Raw genomic sequence first — 20,004 nt, 5'->3', positions numbered from 1 at the left:
ATTGTCACAAATTCTCATAAACACACCCCGTAAATCTGGTAGCAAAGCCTTTTCAAAGGAGTTGAAGCTGTTATAGCTGCAAAGGGTGGGCCAACATCATATTAATAATCGATTAAGAAAAGGATGTTACTAAAATTCATATGCATGTGAAGGCAGGTGAGCGAATCCCAGATAGCACTGATTTGTTGGCCCAACGTTAGCAAAATTATGGTAACCTTTTGTCCGACGTCGGGCCAAAGTTGGGCAAACAGCAGTGCATACGTCATTTTGTCCGTGGGCCCACTGTTGGACTATTGGTGGGGCCAAAGATAGTTTGGCCCAACGCTGTTTCAGTTAATAATGGCAAGGTTAAAATTGGAAATTACTGTAGACTATATTGCTTTAGCTTTGTGCAGCAGGCTCTCTCATTGATGTCATCATATCAGGAGCTTATATGAGGGTTGGTTACCAATCTAGTACATAAATAACAGTAAAAGAACTACATTTCAAACTCGGTGGACCCTAACTTACAACTGCATTTTTAAAATTTATTTTCTTGTTTTGTCTAAAATAGTAAATGTTGAAATCATTGTTTCTGTTGCTTTCAGCTGTGGACTGGGGTCAGCATGGTCAGCTCAATACACAGCAGGAAGTGATGTACTGTGGGCTCAGATACCTTCCTATCATAGCCAGAAGTGACTTGTTAAGCAAATTGTGCTACAGGAGCTCTTCTGTGCGACTGGTCCAGACTGGCCTTTCTTTCCCATGAATATTAATACACCTGCTTTTGCACTGTGTGGACAGGACATAAGTTCATGCATTCTCTTCCCTTCTGTTCCAGACTATTTTCTATGTTTTTGTTTAAACATTTTGATATTCTATCATATGCAGGTCATCAACCATATGTTCTTTTACCAGGGATTTACAAAAGAGTGACCCATTAAAATAATCTAGACAAGAAACTGCTGTTTAATACAGAACATAATCAAGAATAATGTTGAGTGACATCTCAATAAAGTAATTGGGTGTGTTCTGTGCAAAGATCTAAGTATACAAAGACTATTAGCCATGGTTTTCTTTATTAAGCTTTATAGTTGGCAAAAACATACAGTAACACTTAGTAATGATTTATATAACCCTAAAAGCTTATCTCTTTTAACATTTTACATATCTGTATTTATCATGTAAAACAATTGTATCACATTTCCCAGTCTAGGATAAAAGAAGTGTTTACCAATACAGCGTTAAACGAAACCCACAGTCTACCATTTTGCTGATTACCAGGTCCTCTCGAATGCTAGGAGCAAAGATGGCTCCATATGGCTTGGAGAACACTAGCTAAATATTTCCCAGAAAGAAAAAAAAGTAACCACAGTTGTACCATACAAACCAAATTATCCTTACTTTCTCACATACAGTTTTATTTCTAAATCTACACCAAAGAAACAAATCATTGAATGGTCAGAAATATTTTCCATATATAAACGCCAGCTCGTTTAAAATAAAACAATTAGAAAAAAAGGTCATATAATTTCATCCTATACGAGGACGCCAGGGCTGGGGTGCCATGACCATAAGCTGGTGATTTAATCCTGATATCTGCTGCTTTACACATTCAAGCCAGAAAAAAATATACAACAGACAAAAAGGTTCTGCTGCTATTTATAAGAGCATGCAAGAGTGAATTTAATCGCAGTCAATTTCTATATTAAATAAATTAAATTACTATTTATATTAAATTATACAGACAGCTTGTTCTATTTGCCTAAACACCATCTGTAGCACATTTAAATCTTTGTGATTGGTAAGTGTTTACTTTTTGTATTCAATTATAAGAAAAGTAGTCATTTTGATATAGAAAAAAAATAGCATTTAGTGTCCAGCACCAAATATGTATTTTTCCTGATGCTTTATCCATGTATTATTTACCGTAGCTGATTTTGTGAACATGCATGGAAGCTTCTCATTAAATGAAATGTCAATAAACACACATCTCTATATATACATTCAGGGCAATGGTACTGTAGTATTCATAATTATAACAGTACACATTACCTGACTGCATAGAATACTACTGGAAGTCCAGTTTAGCTGTCGTCACGCATTCTAAACCCATACCAAAGACAATATCATGATACATCTTCCTTAGAATTTTTCACAACTGTAGAATAAACTGGTAATTTAATGTAGATATCAGCTTGTTTGGTGTAACTATTTGCAGAGACTGTAGTCTGTAGTGTGGATGTTAAAAGTTTGTAATAGACTGTAAAACTGAGTTACTGTGCTTGAGTGAATATATTTTTTATAATCCTTTTTTTATTTTTATTTTTTGGATTACCTGGGGTTTCCTAAGTGCGACATTCACATTATGGTGTGCTTGTCCCTTTATTTGGGAGTTCAAGGTGTTTAAGGTCACTTGTGCATTTGATAAAAGAGAACATCAGGTGTAGTGGGCGTCTAGTCGTTACTTGGTGGAGCTGGCAGGCACGTTGATTGACAGGGTGCGCCGTGCATTGGTCACCTGACGTTGCTGGGCCAGGAAGGACTGGCCAGGTGGTATCAGAGAGTTAGCGCACCCGCTTAGACGAGACTCAATCGCAAGCTTTTGAAAATTCAGGCTCTGTGCACAAGTGCATATGTGCATTAGAGAGAGAAACAGACCGATTCCAACTACAATCGTTTATTCAGACCTTTGAAATTAAGCTTTTTGTTTGTCATTACCTTATTGTACCATGCAGTGACAATCAGTTTCTCTTCATACTCTCTCAACTTCGCCTGCTCACACTCTCGCTGTGGAGGAAAAAAAAAAAAGAAAACAGAGATGTTATACAGGAAAAAGAGAAATATTTTTTTTTTAAATAAGAATAATTAAAAAGATTGTGAAAAAGTGCTGATACTGGAGACTTATTTCAGTAATGTGAAATAAATATTTACATTTGTGCAGTGGCACAGTTAATTAAATAGTGGACGCTCAGCAACTCAGAAACCTTCTGATCAGTGGCCCAACACCTTAACTGCTACCCCTGCCCCACTATCGAGATCATTATGTATTACACTAGTATACTATAATATACTATAACTGGAACTGATATTGCAACAGCGCTGTTGTAAAATAAATAAAAATAAGATGTAGACCTCTAGATCAATTATTCTCTTCTCCTTCTCCGACAGCTGGCTCTTCAGGGTTTGGATTTCTGCTGAGGCTGGGTTCAATTTTGGGTCCAGTGCTCGAATCACCTAACAAACACACACAATAAACAGAATCTGTTCATCTATGTAGTAATTACGTTGGAAAACTATTAATTGCCCAATGGCCGGCTCTTGGGCCGGATGGTGTACAGCCTGATTAATAACTTAGAAAACACACTGGAAAAATATGCATTTCTCTACATAAATGAGTATATACAGTAATTAGCAGTGGTATGTAACTAGATGTTATTACATTGCGTGCTTTCTCCAGGTACATTTTGTATCTTTCCTCCATGGCTCGCATGTCATCGTCCTTCTTCTTCAGAGCAGCCATCAGTTCATCCACCTTCAGAGCTGCTGGAAAACAAAGCATGATTTATAAATAGTAAAACCAATATTAAAGAATGCTGGTTCAAAAAAGACATTTTTTGTCAGACATTACTATGGTATACTGAAGTATAATTAGAAGCATTACATAATGAGGCTTTTATTGACAATAGCATTATGTTTATACAGAGCGTTAATTAATACTATTCGCATTAAGTTTATGCAGAGTGTTAATATTTGCAGTGTTGACCGTTCTTTTTCAAGACTTCTACAAAAATTATCATAACATATATCCTGGCATGCTGTCAATCAACTTCTGGGCCACATTCTGACTGATGGTTGCTTATTCTTGGGATTCGTGGGTTTTTGTTCGTGGGTTTTCAATTCGAGGACTGACCATAAACAATCTTTGCATTTAAGTCTCAATCAGTGATCAATAATAATAAATTTGCAGGTGAAACAGTTATTCTTTGTGAGTACATAACATGGTTATAGAAGAGCATTATTCATAATTGCACTATTCTGTGTCACCTAGATATGAGAATGGGTCCCGTTTTGAGTCTAGTGCTTGCTCATTAGAGATACATCTATAAAATTAAACTGAACTGAAAAGAGGTGGATCATTATTAATAACGTTGATTTAATATTTGCATGACTGAACTCTTAAAGTGAGTAAAGTAAATCTTAACAGCTAATTATTGTCCAAAGTAAAACAGGGCCAACAGCTGCCTGCACTAGCGTGTGACCTGAACTCTACGCAATGTTAGTTTCAGAGATGAGGATTTAACTGCCGACTCACAGGTTTGAGATACATCGGGCTGAAGGTCCTCTAGTAACTCCTTTTTCTTCATGATCTCATCTTGTGCTTCATTCAACTGGACCCTTGAAAATAAGAACAAACAAAGCTGTGCTGTTTCACATTGTTAGGTTTTTCTATATAACAGAGCTCAATCAAAGCCTGGGCTGGAAGGGTGTTTATGCTTCACACAAAAACCAAATTCATTTTCTTGACACGTTTTCATTACATGTAACCTGAAGCAGACTACAGTCTTTCAATTCAATGTCAGATAATTACACAGAACGAAACACCTCTGACATTCGAGCTCGTCATTAAGAGTGAAAAGGTGCCTATGAAATCCCATCACGGGTTTAAAGAACCCAGACTTATTTTACCCTTTATTAACCTTTCTTTTCCTCAAACTCAAACAAGGAAAAATAGTTTCAGTAAGCACACACTGTCCAGAACAAATTTCACGAATGTTTATCGCAGCATGAATGCAGTAAGGCATTAGAAATGTTAAACACCACTTGTCACTTTCATCTTTCTAATGTCCAAATTCCTTTTTTTTGTGATAATACTCAAACATGCTGACAGCTGTAGTGATTTTATAAGGAAATCTAAGACTGCAAAACAAAAATGACTAACTTACATATGAGCATCCAGCTTCCTCTTCAGGTGAGACTAGAAAAAAAAAAACATCATACCATCATCAGATTATCATACCATGATCTGTACCAAGTAGTGGACTGTATTGTGAATTACATAAATAATGAGTCACAGCTAAACACTCACATCGTCTGGTTTGGCTCCCTGGGTCTGCAAGGCTTTCTGCAAATCTTCAACCTGCTGCTGCAACTCAATGATGCTCTCTCTGTTCAGCCTAGAAGAACACATTTACAGTAAATACTTACTTTGTTCAATTATGTTTCACACACAAAGTAAGTACTTTTGTGACCATTTATTATCATGATTACAAACAGACACTATATAAAGTGGCAGCGCAGTTGTTCTTGGAAACTGAGCGATTTGGAAATGTATCAAAAAGTGTCCATTATCAACTAGATTAAACTACAGTAGGTGCTTGGAAACCAACTTTTTTATGACAGCTAAACTACTAGCATAAAATGTAATTGACTGCATTGGACCACTTTCCAGTTTAAGAGTCCATTCAGATAATAATAGGTCAGAAATGTAGATATTACATAGATAACTACTGATTCTGTAGACGAGTAAATAAATACCTGCATGTATAATAAACAAACTAATGCAGCACAGAGGCGTAGTAGTTAGCACTATGTCCTCACACCTAGGGTGTGTGCGTGGAATTTGCATGGGCTTGGTGGGTTTCGACCAGGTATTTTGGTTATCTCCAGGGCCAATTACACTAATTGGTGCTCCCAAATTGTTGTGTGACTGATAATTAGTGTTGCTAATAAGTGTGCTCTGATTGCCTGGTCATGACAGCCAAACCGGGAAACTGATACCTTATTATAAGAAAAAAAATATATGTACCTGCATCCTTCATTAAACGGTTTGAGAACAGAAAGTGTCTTGAGGTGGATCTAAATATCTGTTGGGGGAAAAGCTTTTTGTACAGGTAGGCCCCGAATTACAACATTCGAGTTACAAATTTCCACCAGTACGAACGGACTGCGGTTCGCATCTAACGTTCGTAGATGCGAACAAATCGCGGAAGTAGCTCTTGTGTATTGTACAAAAATAGTCTTGCACCAAATGCCAATATTTACAATTACATATAGTATTTTCAATGTGTAAGTGAATTTATAAAATGTCTAAAGTCCAGGATATTGTGAGACTGAATGGCGTCCGGGATTAGCCTCGTGATTTAAAGGTGCAGAGAGAACATTTGACTGTAAGATTCATTTAATTATACGCAGTTAAGTTTTTGGCCACATGATGAAAGTGTTGGGAAAGGGGGACAGATTAAGTTAAGTGGATTGGTATGCTTTATATTGTATATCTGTGTCAAATAAAACTCGTGTTGTGCATATATCTGAAGGAGACAGAAGCACTATCTTCTTGGTGTAAGATCAATAACTTGGACTTAAATGTCTCAAAGACCAGGGAGATGGTGGTGGACTTCAGCCGCGCAAGGTAAACAGGACTCTGGTGCAGAGGGTAACCAGCTACAAGTATCTGTGAGTCCATATCTCTGAGGACTTGTTCTGGACACCGAATATCTCTTCACTGGTGAAAAAAAACCAGCCAGCGCACCTCAGACAGCTGATCTTCAGGATGTTCTGGTGTCTGCCCAAAACCTTCTACATCTCGATTATCCAATTTGTTGTCTCTAGGAATATTACGGTCTGGAATGGGAACAGCAGATGCCAGGACAAAAACGACTTGAGGAGAGTGATCAGGTGTGCCGAGCGTATCACAAGGACTGAATTGCCTGATCTACAGGACATTGACATCAGGCGGTGCAGGTCCAGGGGACAGCGCATTATAAAAGATATTCATCATCCTAATCCCAATCTGTTTCAGTGGCTGCCATTTGGTAAGAGACTCTGGTCACCCAGGGCACATACTGAAAGACTGAACGGTAGCTTTTTCTATCTGGCTATAAGGGCATTAAACACACAACCTTACCAATGACTAACAAATTCAGCACAAAGTCACTTTAACACAGTCGCTTTATCACATATTACACTGGTATCACATTAGACATTATAATTCTGTATAATTTATATTTATATTATATTTTATATATTTTTTTCATAGTGTTTAAAGTCTTATTTTTATTTTGTACATACTTATCTATTAGTCTTCTTCTTCCTGTTTTTTTCTGCACAGTCTGGAGGTTGTTGCAGTTGCATTTCACTACTGTTATACTTGTACAACCATGTAAGTGACAAATAAAATTCTTGATCTTGAATAAGACTCACATTGTCTGACTTGCAAACAAATCAGACTTACGAACATGCTCCTGGAACGGAACTAGTGCGTAAGTAGGGGACAACCTGTTTAGTCCTCTTACAATTCACTTGTCTAAGGTAGAAAATTATGTATGTGTACAGTTTTTTTATCCACTCCGTAGATTTCATGTTTAAACATAATTTTAGGAAGCCTGTTAGGACATCTACTTTATGCATGACACAAGTAATTTAAAGACAGATTATTTTACTCACACACTGGCTGGGCTAAAAAATAAACTTGACTAAATTAACCTAAATAAATAGTTAAAAGCCTTCCATTGCATAAGTATTGCAGTGATAAAAAAAATTTTCAAATTATTTAACCCCAACTGATGCAGTGAGTAGCTTCTCACTCCTTAAACAACCATGTCAGGAGACATATCCTGTGCTCATGGCAAATATGTTACTCAGAAGGCTCAAACTGCTGGCCTGCATCAAGCAAAGAAAACAACTAACAAGATTACTGAAAAAAAAGTGAGAAAAAATAACAGAATGTGCAGCGTTTTTTGCTTGGCAGTGTAATTGACTACACCACAATTCAGAGGACAGCAAATATCCACAAAAGATCGAATGTCTTGCAGTGTGCTACCTGTTCTCAGTTTCTAGCTCACTTCGTGAACGCCGTGCCTCCTCCAGCTGTATCTGGAGCTCACCGATTCGCTCATTCTCAGAGTCGTCCTGTTGAACTCGCAACATCTTATTCTCATGCTGCAAGCGAATAAACTTCTCCCTTCACAGAAACATACAGATGACATCATACACATGATATCAATCCTGTCACTCCTGGCAAAACATAAATGAACACAATACCTGTACTCAATGGGCAACATCTCAGCCGCCAAGTTGTCCCGGCTTGGACTTCCAGTCTTATACATTTCTACAGTTCAAAAACAGACATAGATTTGGCTTTACTCAAGTTGACAGGAAGCTGAATGAATTTCTGTGATTTATAAGTATGTGTGTTTGAGCCTTCTCAGCATCAGTCCCAAAAGTTCTGCATCCCTTAATAAAAATACGTGGTGGTCATGTAGTAATACGATGTAGTAATACCCCCCCACCTAAGCCTTTTATTCTGAGAACTGTGTCATCTGCATGAGGATGTGCATTATTAGTGATATCCTGACATCTTTATGGAACATTTTTAATAACAAACCTGCTTGCAGAAGCTGGTCTTGTTGAGCTTGTGTACAACGAAGTTCCTCATTGGTCTCTTTTAAAGAGTCTCGCTCAATAATGATCCTCTGGGAGGTATAAAAACACAGTATAATTAAAAACAAACAGAAGGTATGAGATAGGTGTTCTGTAAATCAATGATATAACCGATAAAAGTTCATACCTCTTTCTCTTTTATTATGGCTTCATGCTTTTCTTCAAACTCCTTCATCTCGAACGCGAGATTATCGGCTCTGCGACTCTCTTCAGACAACTTCCTGTGAAGCTCCTGAACCTGATTTAAAAAAATGAAACTGACTTGCTTGTGTCCTACTGCACACTTGGGTTGTGACTTTTCAGAATAAACCTCTCTGTAAGATTTTGCATATTATTTGCATCTCCAAACACAAAGAAAAAAAGATGCATGTCATTCACAGGATAGTTTAAAAAAAAAAAAAAAAAAGGAATGCATGAAGTCTGATAAAAAAAACTGTCAGGTTTGTAGTACCACAGGTCGTACCATTCTAATATACTGAGGAAGTATAGTAGACATCAAGCCACCTTAAAGGTGAAGTCAATGTGCTGATAAGCTACATGCCTGTACATACCTGTCTCTTGTAAGTTTCTAGCTGGGCGCGAGCAGCGTTGGCCTTGCGCAGCTCCTCCTCGAGACTTACAGTGTTGTGCATGTAAGTCATGTTCTTTTCCTCCAAAGCCTTCATCTGTCGTCTCAGATCACCAAGATCCTCCAGCTTCTTCCTGTACGTGTCTACAGAGGCTTCAAGCTTCACTGCCCGGTCAGAGCAGCTCCTACACATATTCACATGTCAAAAGGCTAAACTGACAGAACAGTATAACAAAGACCAATAAGGATGATTTTTGAGACTTTCTAAATATGATGCTTAGTGTTGGTCAGAAATGATAAGATCAATATTAATTATAATTTAAAGCATCATAAGTTCTAATAACTATAGAACTCAGACTGAGTAAATGGCATGGTTGAGCAAAATAATGGGCAAATATTTTACCACCCAGCCAAGATAAATGCCTCTCAGTGACACACCTCAATATGTCAAGCTCGTCCTTTAGTGAGCGAGACTCCTCTGCCAGGCTGGTGAGTTCATCATTACGATGCTGAAGCTCCACCAGCTGCTTCTCCAGCTCCTCACAGTGAATACGGTAGTCATCTTTAGCTGCCTCCAGTCTTCCAGAAGCAAAAAAAGACATGCAGAAATAAAAGTGACCTATGTATTTTCAGCTCGTACAGTGCACCGATCACCCATAGCATCATAATATACCAGTAAACTGGTGAGGGATCACGGGCACCTAAGGCTCATTCATGCCTGTAAGGACTGCCAAAAGCACAAAATACTGAAAAACCTTAATGCTGGTTGTGATAGAAAGGTATCAGTGCATCACAGCGTGCCGTCTATAAGGCTTAGCAGGCAAAGAGTTCTAAGTTGTTGATCTGGCTGCCTTCAAATTCCCCAGATCTCAATCCAATCAAGCATCCATGGGATGGGCTGGACAATCTTGTCTGATCCATGGAGGCTCTATGTTTCAGCTAATTCCCAGTGCCAAACACCACAGAAAAATTTGGGGTGCTGTATCCTGATCGTCCCTGTGGTCTGACCCTAACTTCCTAATCATGGAAGTGTGAGGCAGGTTAGATTCTATAGTCACAGGTATCTAAAATACAGGTATCCAGGTTGCTGTTAAGAGCTGAGAGATCATAGCAAGTTCCTACAAGTCTCAACAACTCAAAGCAAATTGTGAGGTGCTCTGTACTCTCTAGGTAAAAAGTAAGCAAGTTGTACTATTATATATATAATACTACTACTGTACTATTTTATATCTAATGCATAGCCTATTCATAGGGGATTTAAAGCATGTGATGTCACATAATTGATCAACCAAGAACCATCAAAATCAATGCACCATGCTTTCCATCATGTGGGAAAATAGGGAGAAAAAAAAACTTTTACTTGGAGCATCTTCTAAATAAGTACCTGTACAAGTTGCTATAAAACTGATAACATAGTAAGACAAGTGCACATGGTTGGATTTTACTGTTTGTGTTAATTTTCACCACCTCCAAAACCTTTTGACCAGTCAGAATTAAGAACAGCCCAGTAATCAAAGCCTGACCAAAAAATATAAAAAAAAAAGAGAAAAGGACATTTTCAGCTTGTATGGTGGCACTTTATCCCTCTCGAGTGGTGTTAATGTATGTGTAAGCTCTATGGTACCTGAAGTTCTCTTCTTGAAGCTGTTCTAGCTGCAGCTGGAGCTGGCTATGCTTCTTTCCCGATGGAGTGCTGGGATCATCGAAGGAATCCAACTGACTGGCTCGATCCGCCAGCACATCGTTCTCTGCTAGTAGGCTATGCCGCTCTTCCTGCAGGATTGCCACCTGTTCATGGGGTCAGAGGTTAAACGGGCTGTGTAAACACTTGCCTATTCTGGGAGCTTTTGTTTAGATTTTGTTGTTGTTACTAGCCTGAGGAGTCACTGAGTTATTCTTTTTTGCGACCGCTATTCAGAAGAGCCACTTACTTACAAAACTGCAATGCTGTATGAGGAACATTCAAGTCAAACCGAGATTTCTGGTGGAATTTCTCGTGAATAAAGGCATTAAACCAATTCGCAGAAGACTTCAGGCACAATATTGTGATGAGACTCATAGACTCAAAATAAATATTAATAATGCAAGCGGTAAAGTGCTCGACCTATCATCCGAAGATCGCAAGTTAATTTCCCGGGTAATGCTGTAGCCTCCTGCAGCCAGGAGAGAGCTGATTGGCCGAGCTCTCTCAGAGGGGAGGGAGAGGAGGCACTCTGCAGTCTGACGTCAATCGAGGCTCTAAGCCAATCACGGGCATCTGTGAGCTCACGCAAGCGTAAGGAGTAGATAGGCTGGCCTCAGAGTGTGTTACGCTGCTCCTAATGGTTAGAAATAGTTGCGGCTGGCTGGCGCAACGTGGCTTAAGGAAACACGTGATAGTGTTCGGTCCTCCCTGACTAGCAGGAGCCTGGATGAGGAAGTGGCCCAATGACAGGTGGAAATTGGACACGACTAAATTAGTGTAAAAAATCTGGAAAAATGCCTCAAAATTATTTTATTTAAAAAAATTATAATTATAATAATAATAATAATAATAATAATAAGCAGCACATCCATGAATGATGTTCCTGGTCGAGGTGGCTCGGAGCCCACTGCAGGGAAACATTCAGTGAGTGAAACGCATGATCCTTAAAAGATCAACAGATAACTTGACATTCTTACTCTGTGCAATTAAAAGTCCCTATTTGACTTGAACACCCTTCATTCCATACAGATCATCAGATGCACAGCATTCTCAAGTAGGACAGAATTCCATCGTGACCTTTCTCACGTTTTGAGAAAAATTTATTAATACAAGACACCATAGAATCTGTTTTAAAACAATACAATTATTATATCGACTTTGTCTCAGCAGGATCGTTAGAATATTGAAAGAGGAAAAAAGTGCACTTATATTAGCTGATGTTAACCACTGTACAAGTCTTAACAGCCTAATGCTAGGGTTTATTTTTGATAAACAGCACAAGCACAGCTGCAGCACAGTGTTTGTGAGTACAGTACCTCCCCAGTGTTAGGTGGTTAGGTTGGTTAGGACAAGGCTTTAGTAAGACTCTGGTTAGGCTCCACAGCCATGCATTTGGACTTACCTCTCAGTCACCAAGGACACTTTTTAACCTCAATCTGTCAAAAATCAGTGTCAGCAGCGGATCAGTTTACAACAGCGTAAAGACAAGATTACAGTGATTCTCTGCTCAGAGTTCATTCATGAACAGCTGAAAGGCTCTTTAAACAAGTAGCTACATACAGGAGCCCAATGTACCACGTGTATTTATACACAGCTAAGAATTTAAAAACTTCAAATATAACTTCTACTATGATTACTCAGCAGTGAGCTTCTTTCTAAGAGTCAGGGAGAGACACCTATTGTCTGGACGAGCAGGTTAGAAAACAGCAAGGCTCATGGATTCTGTTTTTAATAGTGCTGGTCCGTCATGCTTCCATGGGATAAGGTTTTTCACCATCACCAAGGATTCATATTCTGCATGAACTCAGCAGCTGTGAATAAAACATAATTCCTTACCTAAACCTACTAGAGGCAGAATATTACATTTTTCATTTTTACAAAATCATTCAAACTGACTCTTTGCTCTCCGACATACATCCACAAATACTACGAGAAGTTGTGCTTCTAGAAATTCTTTCCATATAAATGTAAGTGTCTTTGAAGCAGTACCTGTACTCAATGACTCACCTGGATGTCGAGCTCTTGGCAGCGTTGAGCCAGCTCATCTTTCTCTGCCATCAGCACGCTCAAGTCTTCCAGAGCTTTCTTCAGCTGCCACCAAACACAGCATTTTATAAACTTGTCAAATACGTTTCAAGCAATGTATCTTTTACCATATGATCAGCCACTCAGATCTTCTACCTGTGCTTCTATGTCCCCCTGTGGCTCGGTCCCGAACTGGGCCATGGACTCTTTGCTCATTAGCTGCAAAAATGTTCAGTATTTACCATCAAGTAAGTTCAACAACCAAATTAAATAAATCTTACTTTAACTTCTTATTGACTTCTGTCATCAGTCTTTAAACCTTCCATTGGTTTTAGGTTAAACGTTGTATGTGAAGACAGTGATAGAAACCCAAATGTTGTACTTAAGTAATTTTATCAGCATCGTGAGGATATAAAACTACAGCTCATAGCCAAAACTACGGCAAGGTACTTAATGAGGTCACTGACAAGCACTGAAATGGCTAAATTATCATTCCCCTTCTCGAGACGGGTAGTTTGTACTAATTTATATATTAATGCAGCTAACTATTTTTTTTTCATGCACCAAGCACCCAATGAATTAGGTGACTGGTGCAATAATATTGCGCTGGTCATGTATGCTGAACGTTCCACTTAGAAAAAAAATTGAAGATTCATCCACTCCAGCATCTACAGAAATATTGATTAAAAATAGCAGCTTTAAAAAAGCCAGACTGACCTCCTGAATGGCGGTCATGACTACATGCTGCACAGATTCCTCCAGAGTCATTATGATCTGGATATACTCTAGGGAAAGAGAGTTAGTGTCAAAAACTAATAACCATCACTGTCAAGGCCAAACTCATATCACTGAATGCAGAATATGTGAGTCGCAGTCATACAAAGTACTGATTTACTAAACCACATACTAAACTATTATGTAATCATATGTACTTCTTTTAAATAAAATTAATTAGGCAAGTGAGTAGGACGGGTACCTTGCTTCCTCTCACATTTTACTGCACAGCCAAGAATAAGCTGCAGGAGACGCCCGAGCTCCACAGGGTCAGAGAGTTCGGCCACACGCACCACATCAGGAAGAGGGAAGCCTGACATCTGCTGATTTAGAACCTACCACACACACACACACACACACACACACACACACACACTAATAAACGCTATTTCCCTTGGGCATTTTCTCTTCCTCAGTGATCCAGTGGTCAAGGAAGTGGATCATTTGTGCCAGGTCTTACACCAGATACCCTTCCTGCTGCAACGAACTTTGCGACTGGCACTGAGGATGCCCTGCATTTCAGTGGATGGGTATTATATATGACATAGTGTTTAAGAGCCCAACAGTCAAAACAATGGTGATGGGGTTTGAATCCCCAACCCTCCGATCAGCAATTCCGAGTCGCAACCACCTGAGCCACCAACTGCCCCAAACCAACAGATGCTACTGAAGGAAGCACAGAATGAGATAAACAGAGAAAGAGAGGTATATGTGGTGTATCAGCAAAACCGTGGTCAAGGGTAATGAATAAAAAATAAAGAAAAACCTTGCTGCTATTGCAATGGAAATGATTTATGTCAAATCACTGCAGCATGGAGGCAATAAATGTTGCAGGGGAAAATATTTGAATATTTATATTTAAGTGTAATTTTTTTTTTGTTTGCTCTTAAAGGTCTACATTTTAAAGGGTGTCCATTATGTAAAATTAACTTGTTAGACAATGTCACTTTTAGACATTCAGATGTGTGTGTGTGTGTGTGTGTGTGTGTGCGTGCGTGTGTGTGTGTGTACTAACAAAAATGAAAGAAAATAAATGTTCTACTTCGTACTGGCCCAATTCTTTACCCCTAATGTGACCTATAAGAACATACCCTCCCACGGGTTGCTTGGCTCTGCTGTTCCCTGGGGGCGTGGCTTAGCACTCTAATTTACATAGACACTGAAACTGCGTGTTTGAAAGAGGAGTGAAGGAGGCAATTTGAGGTATGAGCTCTGAGATCTGGGTTAACAAGTTATAGAAATAGCCAAAGATGGAATTTTTTGCAGCTTACCTCGTTATAGTAGTCAACAATCATCTGCAAGATTTTTTTAAGGTTGTTCACCTGCAGAAATCAAATTTAAAAAATAAGGAACAAAAATAAAGCCACAGAAAGGTACTCTATAACATGGGGAAAATAACTCAAAGTGAATGAACAACAAGGAATAAGGTAACTTACCTTGAGTCTCAGATTATCTCCAACATCTTTAATACGTGTCAACCAGCTGTCACTGAACCAGGACGGATCTCTAAAGAAGATCAGGTTAATAGGTGTAAATAAAAAAAAGAAAAAGAAAAGTCTTAAAACAATTAACATGCACACAAATGTTTTTTAAAATAAGTTTCCGAGTTGTAATTCTGACATTGTGGTGCTGTTTAACGAGCAATAATGACATTTTCAACAGAAACTGAAGTGAGCATTAGTTCCTGAAAATAATTGTGTAATCAATATCTGTTCCTAACAAACAGAAGAAAAACTATTTTAGATATTTTTACCATGCTTTAGTCCTGTATTTTAAAGTCTAATTAGTCCATTTTTTGGTTACAACAATAACTCCATACAGATCTAAATACAGACGACCCAGACACATAATCCCACCACCATCTAGTGGCAAAGGCAAAAAAATGTTTCTTAGACTTAGCATATCCCTGTGCTCAGTGCTCAAGTAATACGATCCTGCAGAATATCCACAACTTAATGATTGTTGCGACATATTTAGAAAAATAAATCAGGCATGAATAAAATGAAAGGAGTAAAACTATGAGATGTAAGACTTACATCTGATGCAGAGCTTGTGCCATGGCTGCACCTGTGGTCAGATCCTCCACCGTCTTACATGGTGCTGCAGCATTGAAGGTTTGCAACTGAAGGCATATACAAAAACAAACCATGTATTATCAAGTATAGTGTATTGAACAAAAAAAAACTACAGTAGTTTTTTCAAGTCCTCACAACAAATGAGAATGTTAAACATGGTTAAAAAAAAATAAAAAATTTGAGGCAATCTTAAGACCAGTGCCAAGGATTAACAAAAAGTTTTGTGAGCAAATCTCCAGTAATGCGCTCATTGTTTAAGATAACATTCCCATTTCTCAAAAATAAGAAATATTATTGTAAAAAGAAACAATTATATCGACTTAAATTTTGTGGACATCTGACCCTCACACCTATGCACATGGGTTAGCTTGTTGATCCATCCATTCCAGGTATAGTCATCCTTTGCTGTTATATAACCTCCACTCTTCTGGGAAGGCTTCCCACTAGATTTAGGAGCATCCTTAATAAAGTTAGGTACCGAGGTTGGGTAGGGGGGGTCTAGAGTGCAATCAAGGCTGGATTGCTAATCTGGCATACTGGGCATTTTCCCACTGTGCCGACACACTTAGGTTGGATCGATACAATGTATTATTATTAGGTGTATTTATTTATTTATTTATTTGCCAAGGACCGGCCAGGTTTATCTCCTGTACTGACAGCAAAAGCTCAATCACATGGTGCCATGGCACAAGCAATGAAGCACTTTTATTCACCTATGAATCTTTTTGTGCCACCACTCTTTTCCATTCTTCTCATCTCTCATGTGAAAATGGACAGACCTAGAAAGGTGGTGGGGTAAAAGCTATGAAAGAAAAACCTTTAAAGGTTTGGAGGCAGATACCACCTAAAGTTTTTAGACATGATTGCTTTGTGGTTTGTTTGTATTTTGAACAGCAGTGTACAGTACAGAGCATCTCAATAAATTAAAATGAAGTTATTTTTGTTTGTAATTTAATTAAAGTTAAACTTGTATTTTTTAGTTAATTCCACACAAAGTTAAATATTTCAAGCCTTTTTTTTTTTAAAGATTAGGGCTTACAGAATTTATTTATTTTTATTCTAAAATATTAGAATATTTAAAAATATTTGTATATAAATTCAAATGTAAAAAAGAGAATCATGTTATATATTTTACTATATAACATACTCAATGACTCATCATGTACACAGCCTTATCCTGTATACAAGGTGGATCCCATGAGACTTACTGTAGGGCATGATGCAGGGTACACACTAGATTTGGTGCCAATCCATTGCAGGTCTACTATAAAACTGGCTCAAAATATTAGAATATTTTCCAAGATCAATTATAAAAAAAGAAAGTACAGAGTAATTGGATGAGAAACAGTTTTAACCCCACAGTGGTTACCTTATTGAACACTTCACCAACCACCTAACCCCTTTACATGTACGGCATCATCATCACTGATAACCCAACATCACCGTATAATATCTCTGTAAATATTCCCTGTACATTCACTTGTATAACCTGCACGTAGATAGTACACCAATATAAGTATATTAATATATATGTATAGATATACTCTCTGCATTCCCATCCAGCTGTTAAGTTATTCATATTTATTCGTATATATATCCATATTATTGCACATGCTGTAAATTCAACCATATATAGTTTCTGTATATCTTTATCCCATATACTTATATTTAGACATATCTGTATATCTACACTTATTCAGTCAATTAATTCATCCATCTCTGCTCACTTTACACTGTATATTCATTTAAATATATACATACAGTATATTCTTCTGTAAATCCAATTCATACATAGCCTTCATTTTTATTTATTTATTTATGTATGTATATATATATATATATATATATATATATATAGTTTTTATAGATCTGTATACATGTTTATATCCCACTGCTAACTTACATTTCTGGTTAGATGCTAACTGCATTTCGTTGCCTTGTAACTATGTGCAATGACAATAAAGTTGAATCTAATCTAATCTAATCTAATCTAATAAATGATTACTTTTTAAAAGTTGGACATTTCTGTATTGTTTTAAGAAAATGTATGTAATGTATGTTTAATGTTTATTTATCAAAATTAAAAAATTCAATAAACATTTCCAGGAACAATTTTTTTTAGATGCACGGCATACGGGTCGTCTCCGGCCAGACCTATTCTGGATTGTAATGGTGGGCTGCCTGCACCAAAAATACCGGCTTTTTTTTGTTTGTTTTTGTAGTCCATCTCTGGGTCTAGTCAGTGTTCCAGTTCATCCCAAAGGTGTTCAGTGGGCGTGAGGTCATACCTCTGTAGTAGAGATATATTAAAATTGCAATGTTACAGTACAACACAAAGGCATTCTGTACACCTGTGTGCATCTAACAGTAACCATTTGAATAATAACTGAATGTGTGTTTGTGTGTGTGTAAGGATTAGGTGTCTACATATTATTGGTCAGAGAGTGTATACTGTTCGAGAAACATCAGAGTTTAGCATAGGGGTTCCTTGTTACTGTTTGCAACAGCTAATCTACAGTATACACAAGCTAAATGTGCACCAGTCTGGTGTGATGTGAAATGTCTTTACAAACCCATAATTGCGTTACTGTGTTTGATCACGAGTGGCATAAACATGGTGCACGACCTCCGACTACCTGGACAGGTAACATCGTCACTGGTCCCAGGCTACATGCATTAAATAACCCAAAACCGGATGACGCTCGACGGATCAGCAGAAATAAACAACCCAGATTATATAAACTTACCCAAATAATCAGGCTCTCACATAACACCGTTTTGTTCAAATCCATCTCTCAGCTCGTCGCGCTTCGAACATATATCTATCTATTTCCTTCTCCTAGTTTTCCGTCCACCTGTCAACAACGCGCTTCCCTTTTCCGCTGCGTCTGACCTCACCTGGAGGCGGATGTGACCGTCGGCGCGCTCCACGGCAGAGTCTGCTGCATGTGCGCGCGCTTTCTGCCGTAAACGTCTTGGTGAATCGGTGCGGCGCAGCGCTCGTGCGCGCTGCTGATACGCCTTGGGGGAATCGACGGGATCAAAGCGCGTGAGCGAGTGAGTGTAAAAAGCGGCGCGAGTTCAAGTGCACAGGGCAGCCAATCAGAACGCGGCACGAAAAACTCTGACAGTGAGGTCATTGAAATAAAGTGAAAACGTACGATTCGTTACAATGTAGCTAAATCAACTCATGACTCTAAAAACACATTCTATATATACTGTATATACACGTTATATTTCCAAAAGTATTTGCTCGCCTGTCTTCATATGAACAAACATCTGATTCTTAATCCATAGGGTTTAATATGTTGTTGGCCCACCCTGCAGCTATTACAGCTTCAACTCTTCTTCAAAAGGTTTAGGAGTGTGTTATGGGAAATTATTATTATTTTTTTTAATTCCCTGATTTAGTCTTGTCCAATTCCTTCCCATCGCATGTGACACCAGCCGACTGCATCTTCACGCACCGTGGAGCGAGCTCACAGACGCCCCTGATTGGTCTAGAGAGGGCTCATTGGCCGCGATTAATGTGGGACCACCAAGTACCTCTCATCTCTCCCCTATGAGGGAGCTCGGCCTATCAGCTCTCTTTAGACCTCGGCTGCGAGAGGTTACAGCATCACCCGGGAGTCGAACTCGCGATCTTCGGGTGATAGGGCGAGCACTTTACCAGTGCGCCACTCAGAAGCACTTTCGCGTGGTCAGAGACTGATGTTGGATGAGAAGGCCTGGCTCACAATCTCCACTCTAATTCAGCCCAAAGGTGTTCTCCTGGGTTGAGGTCAGGACTCTGTGCAAGGTCATCCACGGCAAACTCATTCATCCATGTCTTTATGAACCTTGCTTTGTGCACTAATGCGCAGTCCATGAAACAGGAAAGGAGCAGCCCCAAACTGTTCCCACAAAGTTGGGAGCATTAAATTCTGAAGAATTAAGAGTTCCTTTTACTGGAAGTGATCGGCCAAGCCCAATTCCTAATAAACAGCCCCACGCTTGTTTTAACATGACTGCGCACCAGTGCACTAAGCAAGGTCTGTACAGACATGGATGAGCAAGTTTGCTTTGAATGAACCCCACTGACCTCAACCCAAAAGATTGTTTTAAGTTCTTTAAAAAAAAAAAAAAAATGTAACCCTAAAACTTAAGCAGCACAGATTCGAGCAGAAACACAGGACTGTAAAGATAAAAAAAAAAAAAAAAAAAACGCTTAATTCTTGTGTGTTAACGAGGAGGCTTCAGACATCACATTGTGCATTTGTTTTTTCTGATATTTAATGTTCATGCAAAGTGAACTTACTTTTAAAACGAGTAAATTTTAATGCGACAAGAATATGGGAAAGACATCACAAAACTTCTGCATTAAAAATGTTGAGCAAAAGTGATGTTATGAACAGTCATGTGCTGGATTTAAAAATCTACTTTAAAATCTACGTGAGTGTATTTGCCTGATGAAAAAA

At 38.5% G+C, this 20,004-nt stretch overlaps 1 protein-coding gene across 2 annotated transcripts; it reads right to left on the bottom strand.

Annotated features, from left to right (window-relative positions):
- Nucleotides 1-1,039: 1,039 nt before the first annotated feature.
- Nucleotides 1,040-18,529, bottom strand: hook1 (hook microtubule-tethering protein 1). 2 transcript variants are annotated; one of them, XM_053488722.1, is made up of 22 exons: nucleotides 18,295-18,529; nucleotides 15,509-15,594; nucleotides 14,909-14,978; nucleotides 14,744-14,794; nucleotides 13,675-13,807; nucleotides 13,416-13,483; nucleotides 12,855-12,917; nucleotides 12,681-12,764; nucleotides 10,614-10,777; nucleotides 9,428-9,568; nucleotides 8,973-9,174; nucleotides 8,549-8,659; nucleotides 8,366-8,453; nucleotides 8,023-8,089; nucleotides 7,802-7,942; nucleotides 5,069-5,156; nucleotides 4,926-4,957; nucleotides 4,295-4,377; nucleotides 3,422-3,525; nucleotides 3,115-3,216; nucleotides 2,701-2,769; nucleotides 1,040-2,599 (listed from the first exon to the last, which is right to left on the bottom strand). In XM_053488722.1, the coding sequence occupies exons 1-22, from the start codon at nucleotides 18,337-18,339 to the stop codon at nucleotides 2,444-2,446; spliced, it is 2,148 nt and encodes a 715-aa protein (XP_053344697.1). In that variant the 5' UTR covers nucleotides 18,340-18,529; the 3' UTR covers nucleotides 1,040-2,443. The 2 variants fall into 2 exon arrangements, with proteins under 2 accessions (XP_053344697.1, XP_053344698.1); XM_053488723.1 differs by having other exon boundaries at nucleotides 3,422-3,522.
- Between the last annotated feature and the right edge of the window lie 1,475 nt (nucleotides 18,530-20,004).

Source organism: Clarias gariepinus, chromosome 27, assembly GCF_024256425.1.
Source record: "Clarias gariepinus isolate MV-2021 ecotype Netherlands chromosome 27, CGAR_prim_01v2, whole genome shotgun sequence".
Taxonomy (NCBI): domain Eukaryota; kingdom Metazoa; phylum Chordata; class Actinopteri; order Siluriformes; family Clariidae; genus Clarias; species Clarias gariepinus.
This window is presented reverse-complemented; position numbering and strand designations above follow the sequence as displayed.

Coding starts and splice junctions, on each gene's coding strand:
- hook1 (XM_053488722.1), bottom strand. CDS start 18,339: ATGGATTTGAACAAAACGGTGTTATGTGAGAGCCTGATTATTTGG. Junction 7,943..8,022: donor ATGTTGCCCATTGAGTACAG/GTATTGTGTTCA, acceptor GTTTCTGTGAAG/GGAGAAGTTTATTCGCTTGC. Junction 4,378..4,925: donor AGGAAGCTGGATGCTCATAT/GTAAGTTAGTCA, acceptor CTTATTTTCAAG/GGTCCAGTTGAATGAAGCAC.